This window comes from Malaclemys terrapin, chromosome 5 (genome assembly GCF_027887155.1).
Source record: "Malaclemys terrapin pileata isolate rMalTer1 chromosome 5, rMalTer1.hap1, whole genome shotgun sequence".
NCBI classification, from domain to species: domain Eukaryota; kingdom Metazoa; phylum Chordata; order Testudines; family Emydidae; genus Malaclemys; species Malaclemys terrapin.
Genome location: NC_071509.1, coordinates 46,684,511 through 46,700,983, shown reverse-complemented (window position 1 = coordinate 46,700,983; position 16,473 = coordinate 46,684,511). Strand labels below are relative to the sequence as shown.

At 39.7% G+C, this 16,473-nt stretch overlaps 1 protein-coding gene across 3 annotated transcripts in view; it reads left to right on the top strand.

Moving 5' to 3' along the window:
• Window positions 1–16,473, top strand: part of ATP8A1 (ATPase phospholipid transporting 8A1) — a 245,141-nt gene that overhangs the window by 179,672 nt on the left and 48,996 nt on the right. For all 3 annotated transcript variants that reach the window (XM_054029714.1, XM_054029717.1, XM_054029715.1), the window contains 3 exons: window positions 10,378–10,452; window positions 10,582–10,704; window positions 13,766–13,844. In XM_054029714.1, coding sequence (XP_053885689.1) covers window positions 10,378–10,452; window positions 10,582–10,704; window positions 13,766–13,844 — 277 coding nt within the window. The remainder of the gene's footprint in view (window positions 1–10,377; window positions 10,453–10,581; window positions 10,705–13,765; window positions 13,845–16,473) is intronic.

The window sequence follows — 16,473 nt, the reverse complement described above, 5'->3', positions numbered from 1 at the left end:
GGTGCTTTAGTGATTAGAACTGATCTAAATTTTTGGAATGAAAAAAATTCCTATCAAAATGTTCTCCATGAACTGTTCGCTACTGGCCTTTTTGAAGATGATCAGTAGCCAGTCTAAATTGTGAGTTTGAGTCCCCAGCCCTCACTTGCTCTTCAGTTGCCTATGATGTAACACTTAGCACATGGCTGCATATATTTGTTGACTAATAATTAGAAGTAAAGGGTCAATACTAGCTATATTACTATTAGACAAAGGGGGTTTGATGATTTCCTCCAATGCTCCCCACTCCCATTCGCCATCCATTGTATTGTAGTTTAAATAAATTACCAAAATAATTGAAACTAGCTGGATTATATTGCATTATTTTGACAAAAAATATGCAGAATTTTAAAATATTGTGTGCAGAATTTTTAATGTTTTGATGCACAATTTAATTTTTTGGCACAGAATTCCCCCAGGAATAATCTGTACTGCACTTGGGGTTTGACCATGATCTGGCCCAATTTCTTACTTTCTTCAAGATTTTCCTTCAAGGACATATGGTATTTACCTGCCTTGAAAAATGGTAAATTCTAGGCCTAAACAAGATGATCATGTCATTTAAAAAAATCTCTTAATACTTCTATTGTAAACCTAAATAAATATTAGGGTTCTATGGGTTTTAAATGACCTTAAAAATGCTTAATTTACAAGAAAACAACAATATTAATTTGAAAGTTAAAATGGATTTAGCATGTTTAAGGAATAAAAGCACCTACATTATAGAGGGACCTGGAAATAACTTCCGAGTTGGAATTGTATTCTAAAATTTATTTAAAATGCGGGCATAAAATTTTGTGCTTTTTCTGTAAAGGTAAGGAGGCAGTTGATGTGAAATTTCCCACAGCCTTAAGTTTTATGCCATTTGAATTCTCTGAATAGTGTTTGTTCAGTATCTTTTCATAATTTTTTAATAGTAAATCTTTGAAATAAGACTCTGGCTAAAGTTTTCCCTGGGCAGTTCTACTTTTCATTGTTGACTGATATCTCTTAAAAAACAGTGCTTTGGTAGAGAAGAAGATCCTGAGTGGATCTGGTGCAACAGGCACAGTTTAAAAAAATGGGTTTAGGGTCATTTTTAGTTGGTAGTGAAGCTATAACTGAAAGTTTGTGCTATGCACACAAACCTGCTTGTTGATTGGGGCTAGGTGCATATAAGCCTAATTAATGGAGGGAAGCAGCTGAACGTAGATAATATCTTCTTCCTCAGGAGTTACACTTTTCTGTCAGGTTTTATCTTACAACAGATAAGGGTTCACTTGTAGCCTCTGGCACACAAAGGTTCACGTACTGCTGCCAATTGATAAAATATTCTTCATTAGTGGTGGTGCTTCTATCTCCACTTCACCCAAGTCCCCATTCCCGTTAAGCTTAAAATAACCGTAGGAAATTAATGCATAAAAAAAAACGAATTTGGAAGCAGCTACAGTTGCTGCACAGAGAACATGCCAGGACATAAATCCACAAAGGCAAGGACATGAAAAGGTAAACCACCTTACAGGATATACTCTCTATTCTTCCCCTCATGAGTTACCCCTCTTACAATTACCACAGGTACCATACACCACAGACCAGGCATAACATTCTTAATTCTGCCCCTCTAGAGATGTGAGCCTTCATTCACTCTATTTAACTGCTTTTCTGTACATATCCCTTGACAAAATTAAAAACTAAACCAAACATCTGCAGCTAATAAAAAGAATAATAATCTGGTAAAAGGATTTATGCAGAAAGGTAAAGAGGGCAGAGTTAAGGTTTTGGGCACGTGTACAGTTGTGGTAGTTTTCTTGGCTTTGTTTAAAAATCTAAAATAAAACATGTGGCATATGCATTATGATACAGTTTTACGTGATCACATACTATTTGTTCTTCAGAACCCTGCCTTATTCAGTACACAGGATGGACCAGTCTTATGGCACAGAGGGTTGTAGGAAGGAAAATGATATTCTGTTTTGTTTAAGACACTGGAATAGGACCAGGAGAACTCAATTCCATTCCTGGCTCAGCCACAGACTTCCTCTGTGATTCTGACCAAAACTATCTAAGGCTCTGATTAAGGAAAGCTGAAGTCTATCCCTATTTGTCGACTTTGATGGGAGTTAAGCACATACTTAAGTCTTTTCATGAATACAGATGTTTTCCTTAACTGCCTACGTGTAAGAGGAGCAAATTAAATTTGCAGAGGCAGCTTTAATTCTAACTGTAAGAGTTTAGGTGGGTGTGATTCTCCCTCGCTGTCGTCTCTGATGGAGGCCACGCTCCCTTGCTGCACATGCTCCTGAAACAGGCTAAGTAAATGGGGAAATTAGTGGTTTCCAGCCCCAACCCGTAGGCAGGGTAGAGCCACAAATAGTTCAGGGGCCCAGGCCCTCAGCTAGGATGTGGCACCACACAGTCAAAGGCTTTAACCCGTAGACAGGGTAGCTGCAAGTGGTTCAGGAGGGCCCAGGCCCTTAGCCAGGGCAGAGGCCCAGCAAACAGTCTTCGGCGGGGTTGAGCACCCAGCGAGCAGTCTATGGGCTCAGGCAAGGGGTGAACACCAAACACAGTCTATGGGGCTCAGGCAAGGGGTATCGGAGGAGCGCGGGCCTCCTGGCCTAAGGAGGGGGAGTACTGCCACCCCATCCCAGGGATGGGGTGGCAGGTGGGGAGTGGGCCTGCCCAACTCCATCGTGTCCCAGTCCAGGGCCCTAACAGCGGCAAAGTGGTCTGCCACTGGGTCAGTGAGCATTCCACCCGCAACACACTGACCGTGTCTCCAATGGCACCACAGCCAGACGGTAGTCTGGTTCCCCTGGGCTGCTTCCTATACTTTCCCCTCGGGTGTACCTGCATTCAAGGGTTGTCCTCCATCTCCCAGGGGTACACTGTGAGTGCCAATCCCAGCAGCTTCTCTGCGTCGGGTGTGTCAGAAAGTCCTGGTACCTGGGCAATCTCCTCAGAACAGCTGAAGTCTTCTGCAGGTTCCAGCTCCAGCAGCGGGCTGGAAACGTCTGCCTCCCTCAGTGGCTCCTGCTCAACTGAGCTGCAGGGCCTGCCTCTTATACTTCCAGTTTCTGTCCCACGCTTCCGGTGCAGCAGCCTAAGCCTTCCGGGTTCCACCCACCAGGGGGTGTCTGGCTCTCCCTCGCTGTCAGTCTCTGACATTCTGGCATTTCCTGGCTTTCAAATGCATGGTTTTGCAATCCAAATACCATTCCTTTTAATATAGGTTTTGTGTATATATTTATATTAAACTGTAACAATGACTGCATAGCACATTAAGCTGCGGGCTTTGTGACTAAGAGAACCAGGCAGAGGAAAAAGACAGGCTAGTGAAGGAGAAATAGAGCTCAGGAACAGGTTTGCGGAGTTGGAAAATGAAGAAGGGGCACAGCAGGTGGTCACTGAAGGTGGGAGGGCAAGGAAGAAGAAAAGAGCAGCTAGTTCTGTAGGAAGAGGGAAAGAGTCAATGGAGATAACAACACCAAATATGAGCCCCAGGAGAATACAGGATGGGTTGCAGAGGATTACAAGGGAGAATAGGAATCAAGAGGACTTGCAGCCAGAGGGAACAGGGGATAGACCGGAGAATCGCACCATCACCAGGAAAAGGCAGGTCTACATGATTGGGGACTCCTTACTGAGAAGAATAGACAGGCCTGTAACCAGAGCTGATCCGGAGAACAGAAGGGTGTGCTGTCTGCCAGGTGCTAAGATACAGGATGTGGATCTGAGGCTGAAGAGGATTCTAACGGGAGTGGGAAAGAATCCACTGATTGTCCTTCATGTGGGAACAAATGATATGGCTAGATTCTCACCGGAACGTATCAAGGGAGACTATGCCAGGCTGGGGAAGACGCTCAAGGAAATCAAGGCTCAGGTGATCTTCAGTGGGATTCTGCCTGTTCCTAGAGAAGGGCAACAAAGGTGTGACAAGATTATGATGATCAACAGATGGCTCAGGCAGTGGTGCTAAAAGGAGGGCTTTGGGATGTATGGCCACTGGGAGGCATTCATGGACAGAGGACTGTTCTCTCGGGATGGACTTCACCTGAGTAGGGAGGGAAATAGACTTCTAGGATGGAGACTGGCACAACTGATTAAGAGAGCTTTAAACTAGAAATTTGTAGGAGATGGTTGGGAGATGTCCAGGTAATCTCCACGCCGGATGTTAACATTGAGAGGGAAGAAAACAAAGTAAGAAAGGATACAGACGTGGGTAGGAGAATGGACATAAGGAGGAAGGGTAGTGTAGATACCAGTCTAATAGGTGATACTGGTGGTAGAATGTCTGTGCCTAATCGGGTAAAGAATGTGAGCGAAACCAAACTGCAAAAATTAAGATGTTTGTACACCAATGCAAGGAGCCTAGGTAACAAAATGGAGGAACTAGAGTTACTGGTGCAGGAAGTTAAACCAGATATTATAGGGATAACAGAAACATGGTGGAATAGTAGTCATGACTGGAGTACAGGTATTGAAGGGTATGTGCTGTTTAGAAAAGACAGAAATAAAGGTAAAGGTGGTGGAGTAGCATTGTATATCAATGATGAGGTAGACTGTAAAGAAATAAGAAGTGATGGAATGGATAAGACAGAGTCTGTCTAGGCAAAAATCACATTGGGGAAGAAAGCTACTAGAGCCTCCCCTGGGATAGTGCTTTGGGTGTGTTATAGATCACCCGGATCTGATTTGGATATGGATAGAGACCTCTTTAATGTTTTTAATGAAGTAAATACTAATGGGAATTGTGTGATCGTGGGAGACTTTAACTTCCCAGATATAGACTGGAGGACAAGTGCTAGTAATAATAATAATAGGGCTCAGATTTTCCTGGATGCAATAGCTGATGGATTCCTTCACCAAGCAGTTGCTGAATCAACAAGAGGGGATGCCATTTTAGATTTGGTTTTGGGGAGTAGTGAAGACCTCACAGAAGAAATAGTTGTAGGGAACAACCTTGGTTCGAGCGATCATGAGCTAAATTCAGTTCAAATTAAATGGAAGGATAAACAAAAATAGATCTGTGACTAGGGTTTTTTATTTCAAAAGGGCTAACTTTAAAAAAATTAAGGAAATTAGTTAGGGAAGTGGATTGGACTGAAGAACTTGTGGATCTAAGGGCATAGGAGGCCTGGAATTACTTCAAGTCAAAGTTTCAGAAACTATCAGAAGCCTGCATCCCAAGACAGGGGGAAAAATTCATAGGCAGGAGTTGTAGACCAAGCTGGATGAGCAAGCATCTCAGGTGATTAAGAAAAAGCAGAAAGTCTATAAGGAGTGGAAGATGGGAGGTATCAGCAAGGAAAGCTACCTTATTGGTATCGGGGCAGGGAGGGATAGCTCAGTGGTTTGATCATTGGCCTGCTAAATCCAGGGTTGTGAGTTCAATCCCTGAGGGGCCCATTTAGGGAACTGGGATAAAAATCTGTCTGGGGATTGGCCCTGCTTTGAGCAGGAGGTTGGACTAGATGATCTCCTAAGGTCCCTTCCAACCCTGATATTCTATGATTGAGGTCAGAACATGTAGGGATAAAGTGAGAAAGGCCAAAAGCCATGTAGAGTTGGACCTTGCAAAGGGAATTAAAACCAATAGTAAAAGGTTCTATAGCCATAAGAATAAGAAAACAAAGAAAGAAGAAGTGGGACTGCTAAACACTGAGGATGGAGTGGAGGTTAAGGATAATCTAGGCATGGCCCAATATCTAATCAAATACTTTGCCTCAGTCTTTAATGAGGCTAATGAGGATATGGAGGTAGATATTACCACATCCGAGGTAAAAGCCAAACTCGAACAGCTTAATGGGACTAAATCGGGGGCCCCAGATAATCTTCATCCAAGAATATTAAAGGAACTGGCACATGAAATTGCAAGCCCATTAACAAGGATTTTTAATGAATATGTAAACTCAGGGGTTGTACCGTATGACTGGAGAATTGCTAACATAGTTCCTATTTTTAAGAAAGGGGGAAAAAGTGATCCAGGTAACTACAGGCCTGTTAGTTTGACATCTGTAGTATGCAGGGTCTTGGAAAAAAATTTGAAGGAGAAAGTAGTTAAGGACATTGTGGTCAATGGTAATTGGGACAAAATACAACACGGTTTTACAAAAGGTAGATCATGCCAAACCAACCTCATCTCCTTCTTTGAGAAGGTAACTTTTTTTTGAGACAAAGGAAACGCAATGGATCTAGTTTACCTCGATTTCAGTAAGGCATTTGATACAGTTCCACAGGGGGAATTATCAGTTAAATTGAAAAAGATGGGGATCAATATGAAAATTGAAAGATGGATAAGGAGCTGGTTAAAGGGGAGACTACAAGGGGTCATACTGAAAGGTGAACTGTCAGGCTGGAGGGAGGTTACTAGTGGAATTCCTCAGGGATCAGTTTTGGGACCAATCTTATTTAATCTTTTTATTACTGACCTTGGCACAAAAAGTGGGAGTGTGCTAATAAAGTTTAAAGATGACACAAAGCTGAGAGGTATTGCCAATACAGAGAAGGATCGGGATATCATACAGGAAGATCTGGATGACCTTGTAAACCAGAGTAATAGTAATAGAATGAAATTTAATAGTGAAAAGTGCAAGGTTTAGGGATTAATAACAAACATTTTTGTTATAAGCTGGGGACTCATCAGTTGGAAGTAATAGAGGAGGAGAAGGACCTCGGAGTATTGGTTGATCACAGGATGACTATGACCCACCAATGTGATATGGCCGTGAAAAAAGCTAATGCAGTCTTGGGGTGCATCAGGTGAGGTATTTCTAGTAGAGATAAGGAGGTGTTAGTACCCTTAAACAAGGCACTGGTGAGACCTCATCTGGAATACTGTGTCCCATATTTACAAAGGATGAATTCAAACTAGAGCAGGTACAGAGAAGGGCTACTAGGATGATCTGGCAAATGGAAAACCTGCCTTATGAAAGGAGACTCAAAGAGCTCGGCTTGTTTAGCCTAACCAAAAGAAGGCTGAGGGGAGATATGATTGCTCTCTATAAATATATCAGAGGCATAAATACCAGGGAGGGAGAGGAATTATTTAAGCTCAGTACCAATGTGGACACAAGCACAAATGGATATAAACTAACCGTCAGGTAGTTTAGATTTGAAATTAGATGAAGGTTTCTGACCATCAGAGGAGTGAAGTTCTGGAACAGCCTTCCAAGGGAAGCAGGAGGGGCAAAAGACATATCTAGCTTCAAGACTAAGCTTGATACGTTGATGGAAAGGATGGTATGATGGAATAGCCTAATTTTGGCAATTAATTGACCTTGACTATTAGCGGTAAATATGCCCAATGGCCTGTGATGGGATGTTAGATGGGGTGGGATCTGAGTTACTACAGAGAATTCTTTTCTTGGTGTCTGGCTGTTGAGTCTTGCCCACATGCTCAGGGTTTAGCTGATCGCCATATTTGGGGTCGGGAAGGAATTTTCCTCCAGGACAGATTGGCAGAGGCCCTGGGGTTTTTTTGCCTTCCTCTGCAGCATGGGGCACGGGTCACTTGCTGGAAGATTCTCTGCACCTTGAAGTCTTTAAACCGTGATTTGAGGACTTCAGAGGCTCAGAAATAGGTTAGGGGTTTGTTGCGGGAGTGGGTGGGTGAGATTCTGTGGCCTGCGTTGTGCAGGAGGTCAGACTAGACAATCATAATGGTCCCTTCTGACCTTAAAGTCTATGATTCTATGAAGGTGTGTACTTCTTTAAGGGGTAGAGAGACATGGAGTGATTTTGCAACAGCTGCAGAGCAGGTCAGCGTGGGGATGCTGAGCATCCCCCCAGATGACCAGAAGCATACATTTGGGACAGGAGAAGCCCTCTTTTACATGGACCAGGCGGAGCCGCACCCACCCTTTCACATGTGGAAGTGGCAAAATACCAAGTTTGGTCAGGATCTGCTATGGGCACTGCGCTAGTTGCTCCTTTCTCGGGGAGCTGGGAAAGAATTTTTTTCTTGCCAGATAGGCCTAGGCGAATTAGGGTTTTTTTCACCTTCCCCACAGCAGGTTTGGAAGGGGGGAGCTTAGTTGGGGGCGAACATGGACCAGGAGTTAGGCTATGATGTCACAACTCATTATGTTGATGTAAGGCGGCTGTCCAGTGAGGTACTCCATAGGGAAGGGATACAGTGATCAGATAAGTGGATTGATAAAGGCAGGTAAGCAGGTAAGCAAACTGGTGCTTACCCTGGCGAACCGCGTGCCAGAGGTTGCTGACCGCTGATCTAGACTGTTCTCAGTGGTATCAGATGACAGAACAAGGCGTAATGGTCTCAAGTTGCAGTGGGGGAGGTTTAGGTTGGCTGTTAGGAAAAACTTTTTCACTAGGAGGGTGGTGAAGCACTGGAATGGGTTAGCTAGAGAGGTGGTGGAATCTCCTTCCTTAGAAGTTTTTACGGTCTGGCTTGACAAAGCCCTGGCTGGGATGATTTAGTTGGGGATTGGTCCTGCTTTGAGCAGGGGGTTGGACTAGATGACCTCCTGAGGTCCCTTCCAACCCTGATATTCTATGATTCTATGATTATCTGCACTGTACACTTTTATCTGCTGAGTACTTTCACACAGTTCCAACATAGCCAGACATCAGAAAGAGAGCCTTACGTATTAATGCAGTAAACTGCAGTGGCTTTGAAGCCTTCATTACTGAAAAACTACTTGATTATATGTGTTTTATAAATTCACAAAAATATATTCACATAGTCCATACTTGAAAAATCAAAAGTCAAAATATGCTACATAACAGACATTATTAAAATCTGGCTTGTCAATTATACACTATTGTTCAGGATATGGGTTGGTTTGTTTGCTTGTTTTCAAGCAATAGGTTAAAACATTAACCATATAAATAGCAAACTGAGTTTAAGGACATTAATTAATATAATTAACAAAAGCAAGGAATTTCAGTATTAAAACTCCATAATTTATCCTATTGTATGATTTTTGTGTCCCATATTGTTTCAATATCTGGCCACAACAAGTAAAGTAAAAAGAAGTAAAAGTAAAACAAGTAAAGATAGTTTTAATCTGAATTTCTTTGCTGAATGGTTCACAATTTTGAGATGAATTACATTTAATTTTTGTATGCCAATAGTTGCTACTTTGTTTTCTTTTCCATCTCATGAATCAGATATTTGTTTTTATGTTTTCAAGCATTCCCTCCTTTCATGATAAAAGAAGACCAGTTTATTCACAGGAACTGGTCATCTGGAGGCCAGCCTGGGTACATATTGATAAATGGTAAATTTTGTAGCAATTCATGCTTCCATAATGAGGTTAAATGAAACGTGAACTGTGGCAAAGTCTATGCAACACTGCTTCTAAAATTCACTTGACCAACATGTCAAGCTTTTTTATTAATCTTACTGCTGATTCGCTATCTGTACTGATTCAGAAAGTTGGCTTTTGTTTTGTTTTCTCATTAAATACAATATAATGTTTTATATTTAAAATAGTAGAAATGTTAATATTATAGGTTGCCAAACATTTATTAGGTTATTTTTCTGACCTTTTCATAAAATAGAGAGCCTTAAATTGTAAATAGAAATATTATTGAAATGACATTTAATTTTTACTGTTAATTTATATTTTAAATTGTATGTGATATAATGAATAAAAAGCCCCAAATTCCATCAGCACCTGATTCTTCATTTCCTTATTTATGTTGGCCAGTACCTTATTCAGTGAGTACTCCTGTACTGAGTAAAGTACGAGCTAAAATGGCAGAATTATACCCTAAAGAATCTAACTTCAAGTGAATCCTTGTGCAGTAAGGGATAATACTAAGGTGAGAACAGTTTTCTAAAGTACTCCTCTCCAGTACTCTAAAGTACTTTCAAGTAAGGTTCAATTCTTGATTTTTCTGCTGTAAAGTCTGGTTGTGCAATGAGTGCCATGTGAGGGTCTACCCGTGCCATTTGTAGTGCAAAATCAGGGCTTGAATACAAAATTATAGGGCAAAAGTATTTGAATAAAATATTTCAATGTGTTATGTTCTTTACTATTATTCATAAGAAAGTTACATTTTAGCTGTAGCTATAAACACAGTTACATGAATCAGTCTCATACTATGTGAGGCACATCAGTGTTTCTGAATCTGGCTTTCTTTTAGAAACAGGTTCAAATTTAGTCAAAGAAACAATTGCTAACATATGTGACTAGTCATTACCCGTCATACTGCTGTGAACAAAATATCTATTGAGATTTATCAGTAATTTTCAGGGTTAAAAAATGTTAAAATATTCAGACCTATTTAGCGAATGTCCTAAAAACATCCCTTTAATAAAGCAGAGCTAAAATGTATTTTAAAACTCATTGTAGAACATCTAAGTCACATATCTCTCTTTCTTTTCAGATCTGGTTTGCTTTTGTTAACGGCTTTTCTGGACAAATTCTTTTTGAAAGATGGTGTATAGGTCTTTACAATGTGGTAAGGTTTTGGGTTTTTAATGCATTTCATTCCTATTTTGTTTAACAATTTATATTAAAGTCTCTCTTGATTCTTTATGAAGTTTTTAGTTCTCAAGCTCTGAGATACATTTTTTTATTTATATGTTAGATATTTACAGCTATGCCACCACTGACTCTTGGAATATTTGAGAGATCCTGCCGAAAGGAAAATATGCTGAAATATCCAGAATTATACAAGACTTCTCAAAACGCCCTGGACTTTAACACAAAGGTAGAAGACAATTGCATTAAAATTAGAACAAACTTAAATGTAATGCAGGGTGGTTATCCATTTTATTCTTGTGCCATATATTCTCATAAAGTTAAAAATTAAGGGTTGTTTTTTAATATTTCCATCAGTCTTCAGTGGCTGGAAATCATTGTCTATGAAAAGCACAAATCATATTTATCCCGTTTTTTATATACTGGCAAACATTATTTTAAAAAACTGTTTGTTTTTTTCTGCTGGTAATAAAGCTGTCTCCTTCAGGCAGAAGTGATTTGTCCTTTTGGTCCTCAAATCTTATGTACTTGAACTGTTGTGTGGAAATGGATTACTGACCCATGTGGAGAAGTAGAGCTAAGGACAATAAGAGCTGTCATTACATTGGTAGGCGGAGGAGCCTTACACCATTCTTCATTAATTTTGAGCTGTGAAAAAAACATACTAGACCTGTTTTTAACAAGGAGTTTAAATTGTGTGTTGGGAGTTAGGTTCAAAGAGATCTAAGGATAATATTGGTGGAAAATACATTGTGTCTGTATTGTATTTTTTTTAAATTGGCAAAATTGAAACTGAAAGTTGGGCTTGGTTTTAGAATAAAAACAGTTTCTTGCAGATTTACACAAATGGAAAAATAATACAAATAAAAGAGAGGCAAACTGAAATACATCTTTGAAACTGTAATTTTATGAATATAATGAAATTTTTAATTACAGAGTAAGTAAATAATAAGTGTGTATTTCATATGCCATAGACTAGCACAAATCTGAAAACTCTTTTTAACACATATACATTGATGGGCAGCACCCTTCGGTTGTTATCCTGATTTGATTTTTATATATACGTGTGTGTGTGTGTGTGTGTGTGTATATATATATATATATATGTATGTATGTATGTTTAGGAAATCTCAGATAGTTTAAGTATACATTGGGGTAACCATTATTAAAGATAGAGACATCTAAATTCTCAATTTATGATTAGCAATGTCTCCATATATTTGGTAATATATACTGTATGATATAATGTAACATGGTCAGATCCCCAGCTGATGTAAATTGGTATAGCTCTGTTTAAGTCAATGGATTTATACTATATATATATATATACTATATATAATGTAACATTAAGTTCTAAGCAGTCTTTGTTAGGACAGACAAGTATGTGAGAATTTTCTCCTCTTACTCTTCCTTTTTTCCCCCTCCGACCAAATCTGAAAGTGGTTGATAGGAAATATTTGTAGGCAGTCCACTGTGTCATTGTAACTCTTTCAAAAATACATATAAGAATTGCGTTTTGGTCACATGATCCATTGGTATGGTTGTGTTATCACCTTAATATGATACTAGTGAGACTAGTACTAATAGAATTCTGAAACATTCATGTATGTATATGGGAATTATATTCATTGATATTATTACTCTCTTTTCACATACTGTAATGGTCGGCGCATATTTTTGGTATTAGTAAATCATTTCCCAGTAGTTCATATTATTTGAGACTTATAACTAAGTTGGCCAAAACCAAAAAGAATCCTGGTAAAAATCACATGACATGCTAAGTAATGCCTCCTGAATTTTCAGTTAATTAATACAGAAAGACAATTAAATTAGGTCAGTTATGTCCATATGTGATGTGTTTCACAGAAAAAAAATGAAAATTTGTAACTTTATTTCTTATGTAATCCTTCAGTGTTCAGGTTTGTCCCGGACTTAAACACACAGCTCTCATGGAAATTGTGTGACTATATCCCTTGCAAGTCTTTGCAATGTTAATGAGTAAATGTCTACAAAATACTTAACTATAAGCAGAACAGTTGGTATGAGTTTTGAGTGTGGAAGAATTGGAATCATTGTTGCACTGAATGATGATGCATAGGTTTATTATGGTAAAAAGGGTCAGGGGTTCTGAGGTCATGACAGAGGTTAAAGGATTAGCCTGTGACAATAAGTATTGGTCAGGAAAATGGAAAAGTAGAACTAATTTTTCTTGCACCCACCTGTGCTTTCTGTCAAATAAAAAATAGTGGTAATGACATGGCAAGAAGGAGAGACAAAGGTTAATGAGTAACACAAGTTCAAATGTGCAAAGTATTGGAGCATAAATTGGATCATACACCCCAATGTAGCTGGGTAAGATAACAAAGGACTTTGAGATGTAGTGGAAAATTTTGTGAGGCAGGCAACTTAATTTCTGTTGTTTGAACAACTTAAAACTATTAATACATGTCAGTTTTGTACAATAAATATTATGTTTGTAAAAAGCATTTCTAATGATAAAACGTGATTATTGTCCTGAAGGATACAAGAGTTCAAAATCAATTTTTCTTGATAGCTTAGTCAAGTCTTTCATACCTATCTACAATATGCTATAGAAAGCACCAATATTGCATTTATGCTTATACTTAATACAGCACAGTTCCTATGAACAGTATTTGTCTTTCACAAATGATAATAAATTTGGTAGTAAAATTAGAGTCATTTAGCACAAATGTAACAGTTTTCAAGTTTAATAACTTGTCTCTTGTCAATAAGAAAGCATTCTGGAAAGTTTATTATGAATTATACAGTAAGAAGAAATCCAAGAAGGATGCTTTTTAATTTCAATTTGTATTTTATTTTATATCTGAAATACGTAGACTAGTTTGTAAAGAAATTTGGGTTTAACTGTCCTTTTATCCAAATTGTGTATGATGTGAGAAAGGTAAAATGAAACCCAAATGCTAAAGTAATTTTTAGTGCATCATCTAAGAAATGCAATAACGTTTGTAGTTGTCTGTTTTGTTGCATATTTTTCATCATAATCAAAATATTGTTGTGTATATATTTTAAAATTTTACTGATAATTGTGAAATTTAAAAGTGACAGTAAGCATCTTTTTTGAAACATAAAAACAAATATATGACCCATGAAAGGCTAAGAGGCAGAAAGTGCCTGTCAGTTATATCAGTTCACAGTGGTGGCTTGACAAAAACACCTTTTGTGAATCCAACTTAAAGATAAAAAGAAGGTCATGGTTCACAGAGCTAGTTTATCACAAATGGTTCTCATGGATTTTTGTTTTCCCTTAGGTTTTCTGGGTTCATTGTTTAAATGGCCTATTCCACTCAGTTATTCTGTTTTGGTTTCCACTAAAAGCCTTCCACTATGGTAAGTATGTAAAACAAATAAAAACTCTGAAAAGTACTGTATTACCTTACTTGAAAAATAATAATTTCCAAGATTACACTAATAAATACCAACAACATTACACTATTCCATTTTTATGTACTATTTCTAGAACTAAACCAACATATGCAATCTAAAGATTTCTATTCCAATCGTGGGAAAGAAAGACTGCCTTTTCATAATTTAGTACATTCTATGCACCAGTATTGGTTTTAAAATAAATTCAGTTCACATTTTTTGTACATGCATATGATTTGATACTTACTTGATTTGCTACAGTTTATGTGATATTAATATCAGTTTGACTGCCCTTTCAGTCCTTAATCCTTACACGCCTATATTTTTCAGGGGTATATAGAGGACTATGAGAGGGCAGTGGCAACCGGGTAGGTGATCGGGTGAAGTTGGGGAGATATCTCACAGTGATTCTCAACCTATTTACCATTGTATGTGGACCGCATCCAATACTACTTGTATGGCCCTGAGTATGTCACATGGGCCTCAGCTGTGTGCTGATTGGGCCGCAAGTGGCCCATGGGCTGCAGGTTGAGAACCACTGCTCCAGGAGGACAGTTGAGTTTGGTAGCTGTATTATGCATCTTTCAGACAAGGAGAAGGAGAGTTGTGACAGCTGTATGAATGTTTTGGAGATGTAGAAAGGTTCTAATATTTAGGAGGAGAAAATGGAAGGGCCACAAATACTGGGATCAAATTCCTTAGGAAAGCTTCAGCTGCTAGGATAAGGCTTAGGGTTGCCAACTTCCTAATTGCACAAAACCAAACACCCTAGCCCCACCCCTTCCCTGAGGCCCCACCCCCTGCCCCTGCTCCTTTCCTGAGGGCCCACCTCCAACCCCCACTACATTCCCCCTCCCTCGTGGCTCGCTCTCCCTCACCCTCACTCACTTTCACTGGGCTGGGGCAGGCTGGGGTGTGGGAGAGGGTGATGGCTCTAATTGGACGTGCAGGCTCTGAGGTGGGGCCAGAAATGAGGAGTTCAGGGTGCAGTAGGGGGCTCCGGGCTGGGGCAGGGAGTTAGGGTGTGGTAGGGGGCTGCGGGTAAAGGCAGAGGGTTGGAGTGCAGCAGAGGGTACAGGCTCCGGGCAGGGGATGTGGGCTCTGGGGTCGGGGCAGGAGGGGTTTGGAGTGCATATTCCAAGTCACCTTTCATATAAACCCACCTTCCCTTATAGGACTGCTTAATCTGTCTACTTATAGTCTGGAATTTTCCAAAGGATGCGAAAAGGAAGGGACAAATGACAAAGGGAAATTACTCACTGGTCATTAAATTTGTTTGGGTTGCCCCTCTTAACCCATCCTGCATCCTGTTTTGGCTGAGTTGATGGAATCTGTCCTTATCCTTTGCCTTTCAAAGTATTGGCAACCCCTCTAGCGTTGTGTCATCTGCAGACTTGATCAGTATGCTCTGTATACCTATATCCAGATTGTTAGTAAAGATGTTAACACCAGACCCCAAACAGATCCTTGTAGAACCCCTCTCCAGAGCTCCTTTCAATCTGACATCATTCCATTAATAGTTAACTCATTGTTTGCAGTTGTTTAATCAATATGTATCCACTTAATGGTAGTTCCGCTGAGCCTGAATTTCTCCAGTTTACTTGACACAGTCCCACATGACATTCTGTTAAAAGCCAAGTCCAGATATATTATGTCCAACACATTTCCCCTATCCACCAAACCAGTTGCCCTATCAAAGAAGGAAATCAAGCTGGATTGGCATGATTTGTTCTTAGTAAATCCATGTTCACTGATAGTTATTGCCTGTGCATCCTCCAGGTATTTGCAAATCAAATGTTTTATACATTGTTCAAGTAGCTTCCCAGATATCAAGGTCAGGCTGACTGGTCTATAGTTCCCAGGTCCTCTTTTTCCCCTTTTTAAAGATGGGCAGTACATAAACCCTTCTCCAGTTTTCTGGGACTTCTCCTGTCATCCATGAGTTTGCATCCATTATTTCCAGTGGCTCTGACATTTTTTTTTCAGCTAATTCCTTCAGCAACCTGGGGTGAATAGCATCAGGCACCACTGACTTGAATTCATTCAAATTGGTCAGAAGTTCTGGCGTGTTCTTTACTTATACTGATCTGCATCCCTTCCCCTTTATTGTCTATAGTAACTTTGCTAGTCATCTGGTCAGGTTATTTTTTTTTGTGAGAAGACTAAAGCAAAGTAGGCATTGAGCAGCTCTGCCTTCCTATCATCTTCCATTACTAGTTCACTTTCTCCATTGAGCAACAGATCCACATCATCCCTGATCATTCTTTTTTGTCTGACATATCTAAAGAACCCCTTCTTGTTGTCTCTAGCATTCCTTGACAGATGTAACTCATTCTTTGCCTTGTCTTTCCTGCTCTTGTCCCTACATACTTGTGCTATTCCCATGTATACTTCCTTGGTGACATACCCCTTTGGTGTTTTCGATAGCTAAAAAGCTCCTTGTGCAGCCACATTGGCCTCCTGTGGCTCTTCTTATCTTTCCTCTGCATTGGAATAGCTTGATGTTGAGCCTCTAGTATTACATCTTTTAGGAACTGCCAGCCCCCTTCATCTCATTTTCTTCCTAATTGGTCTTTCCATGGGACCTTGCCTA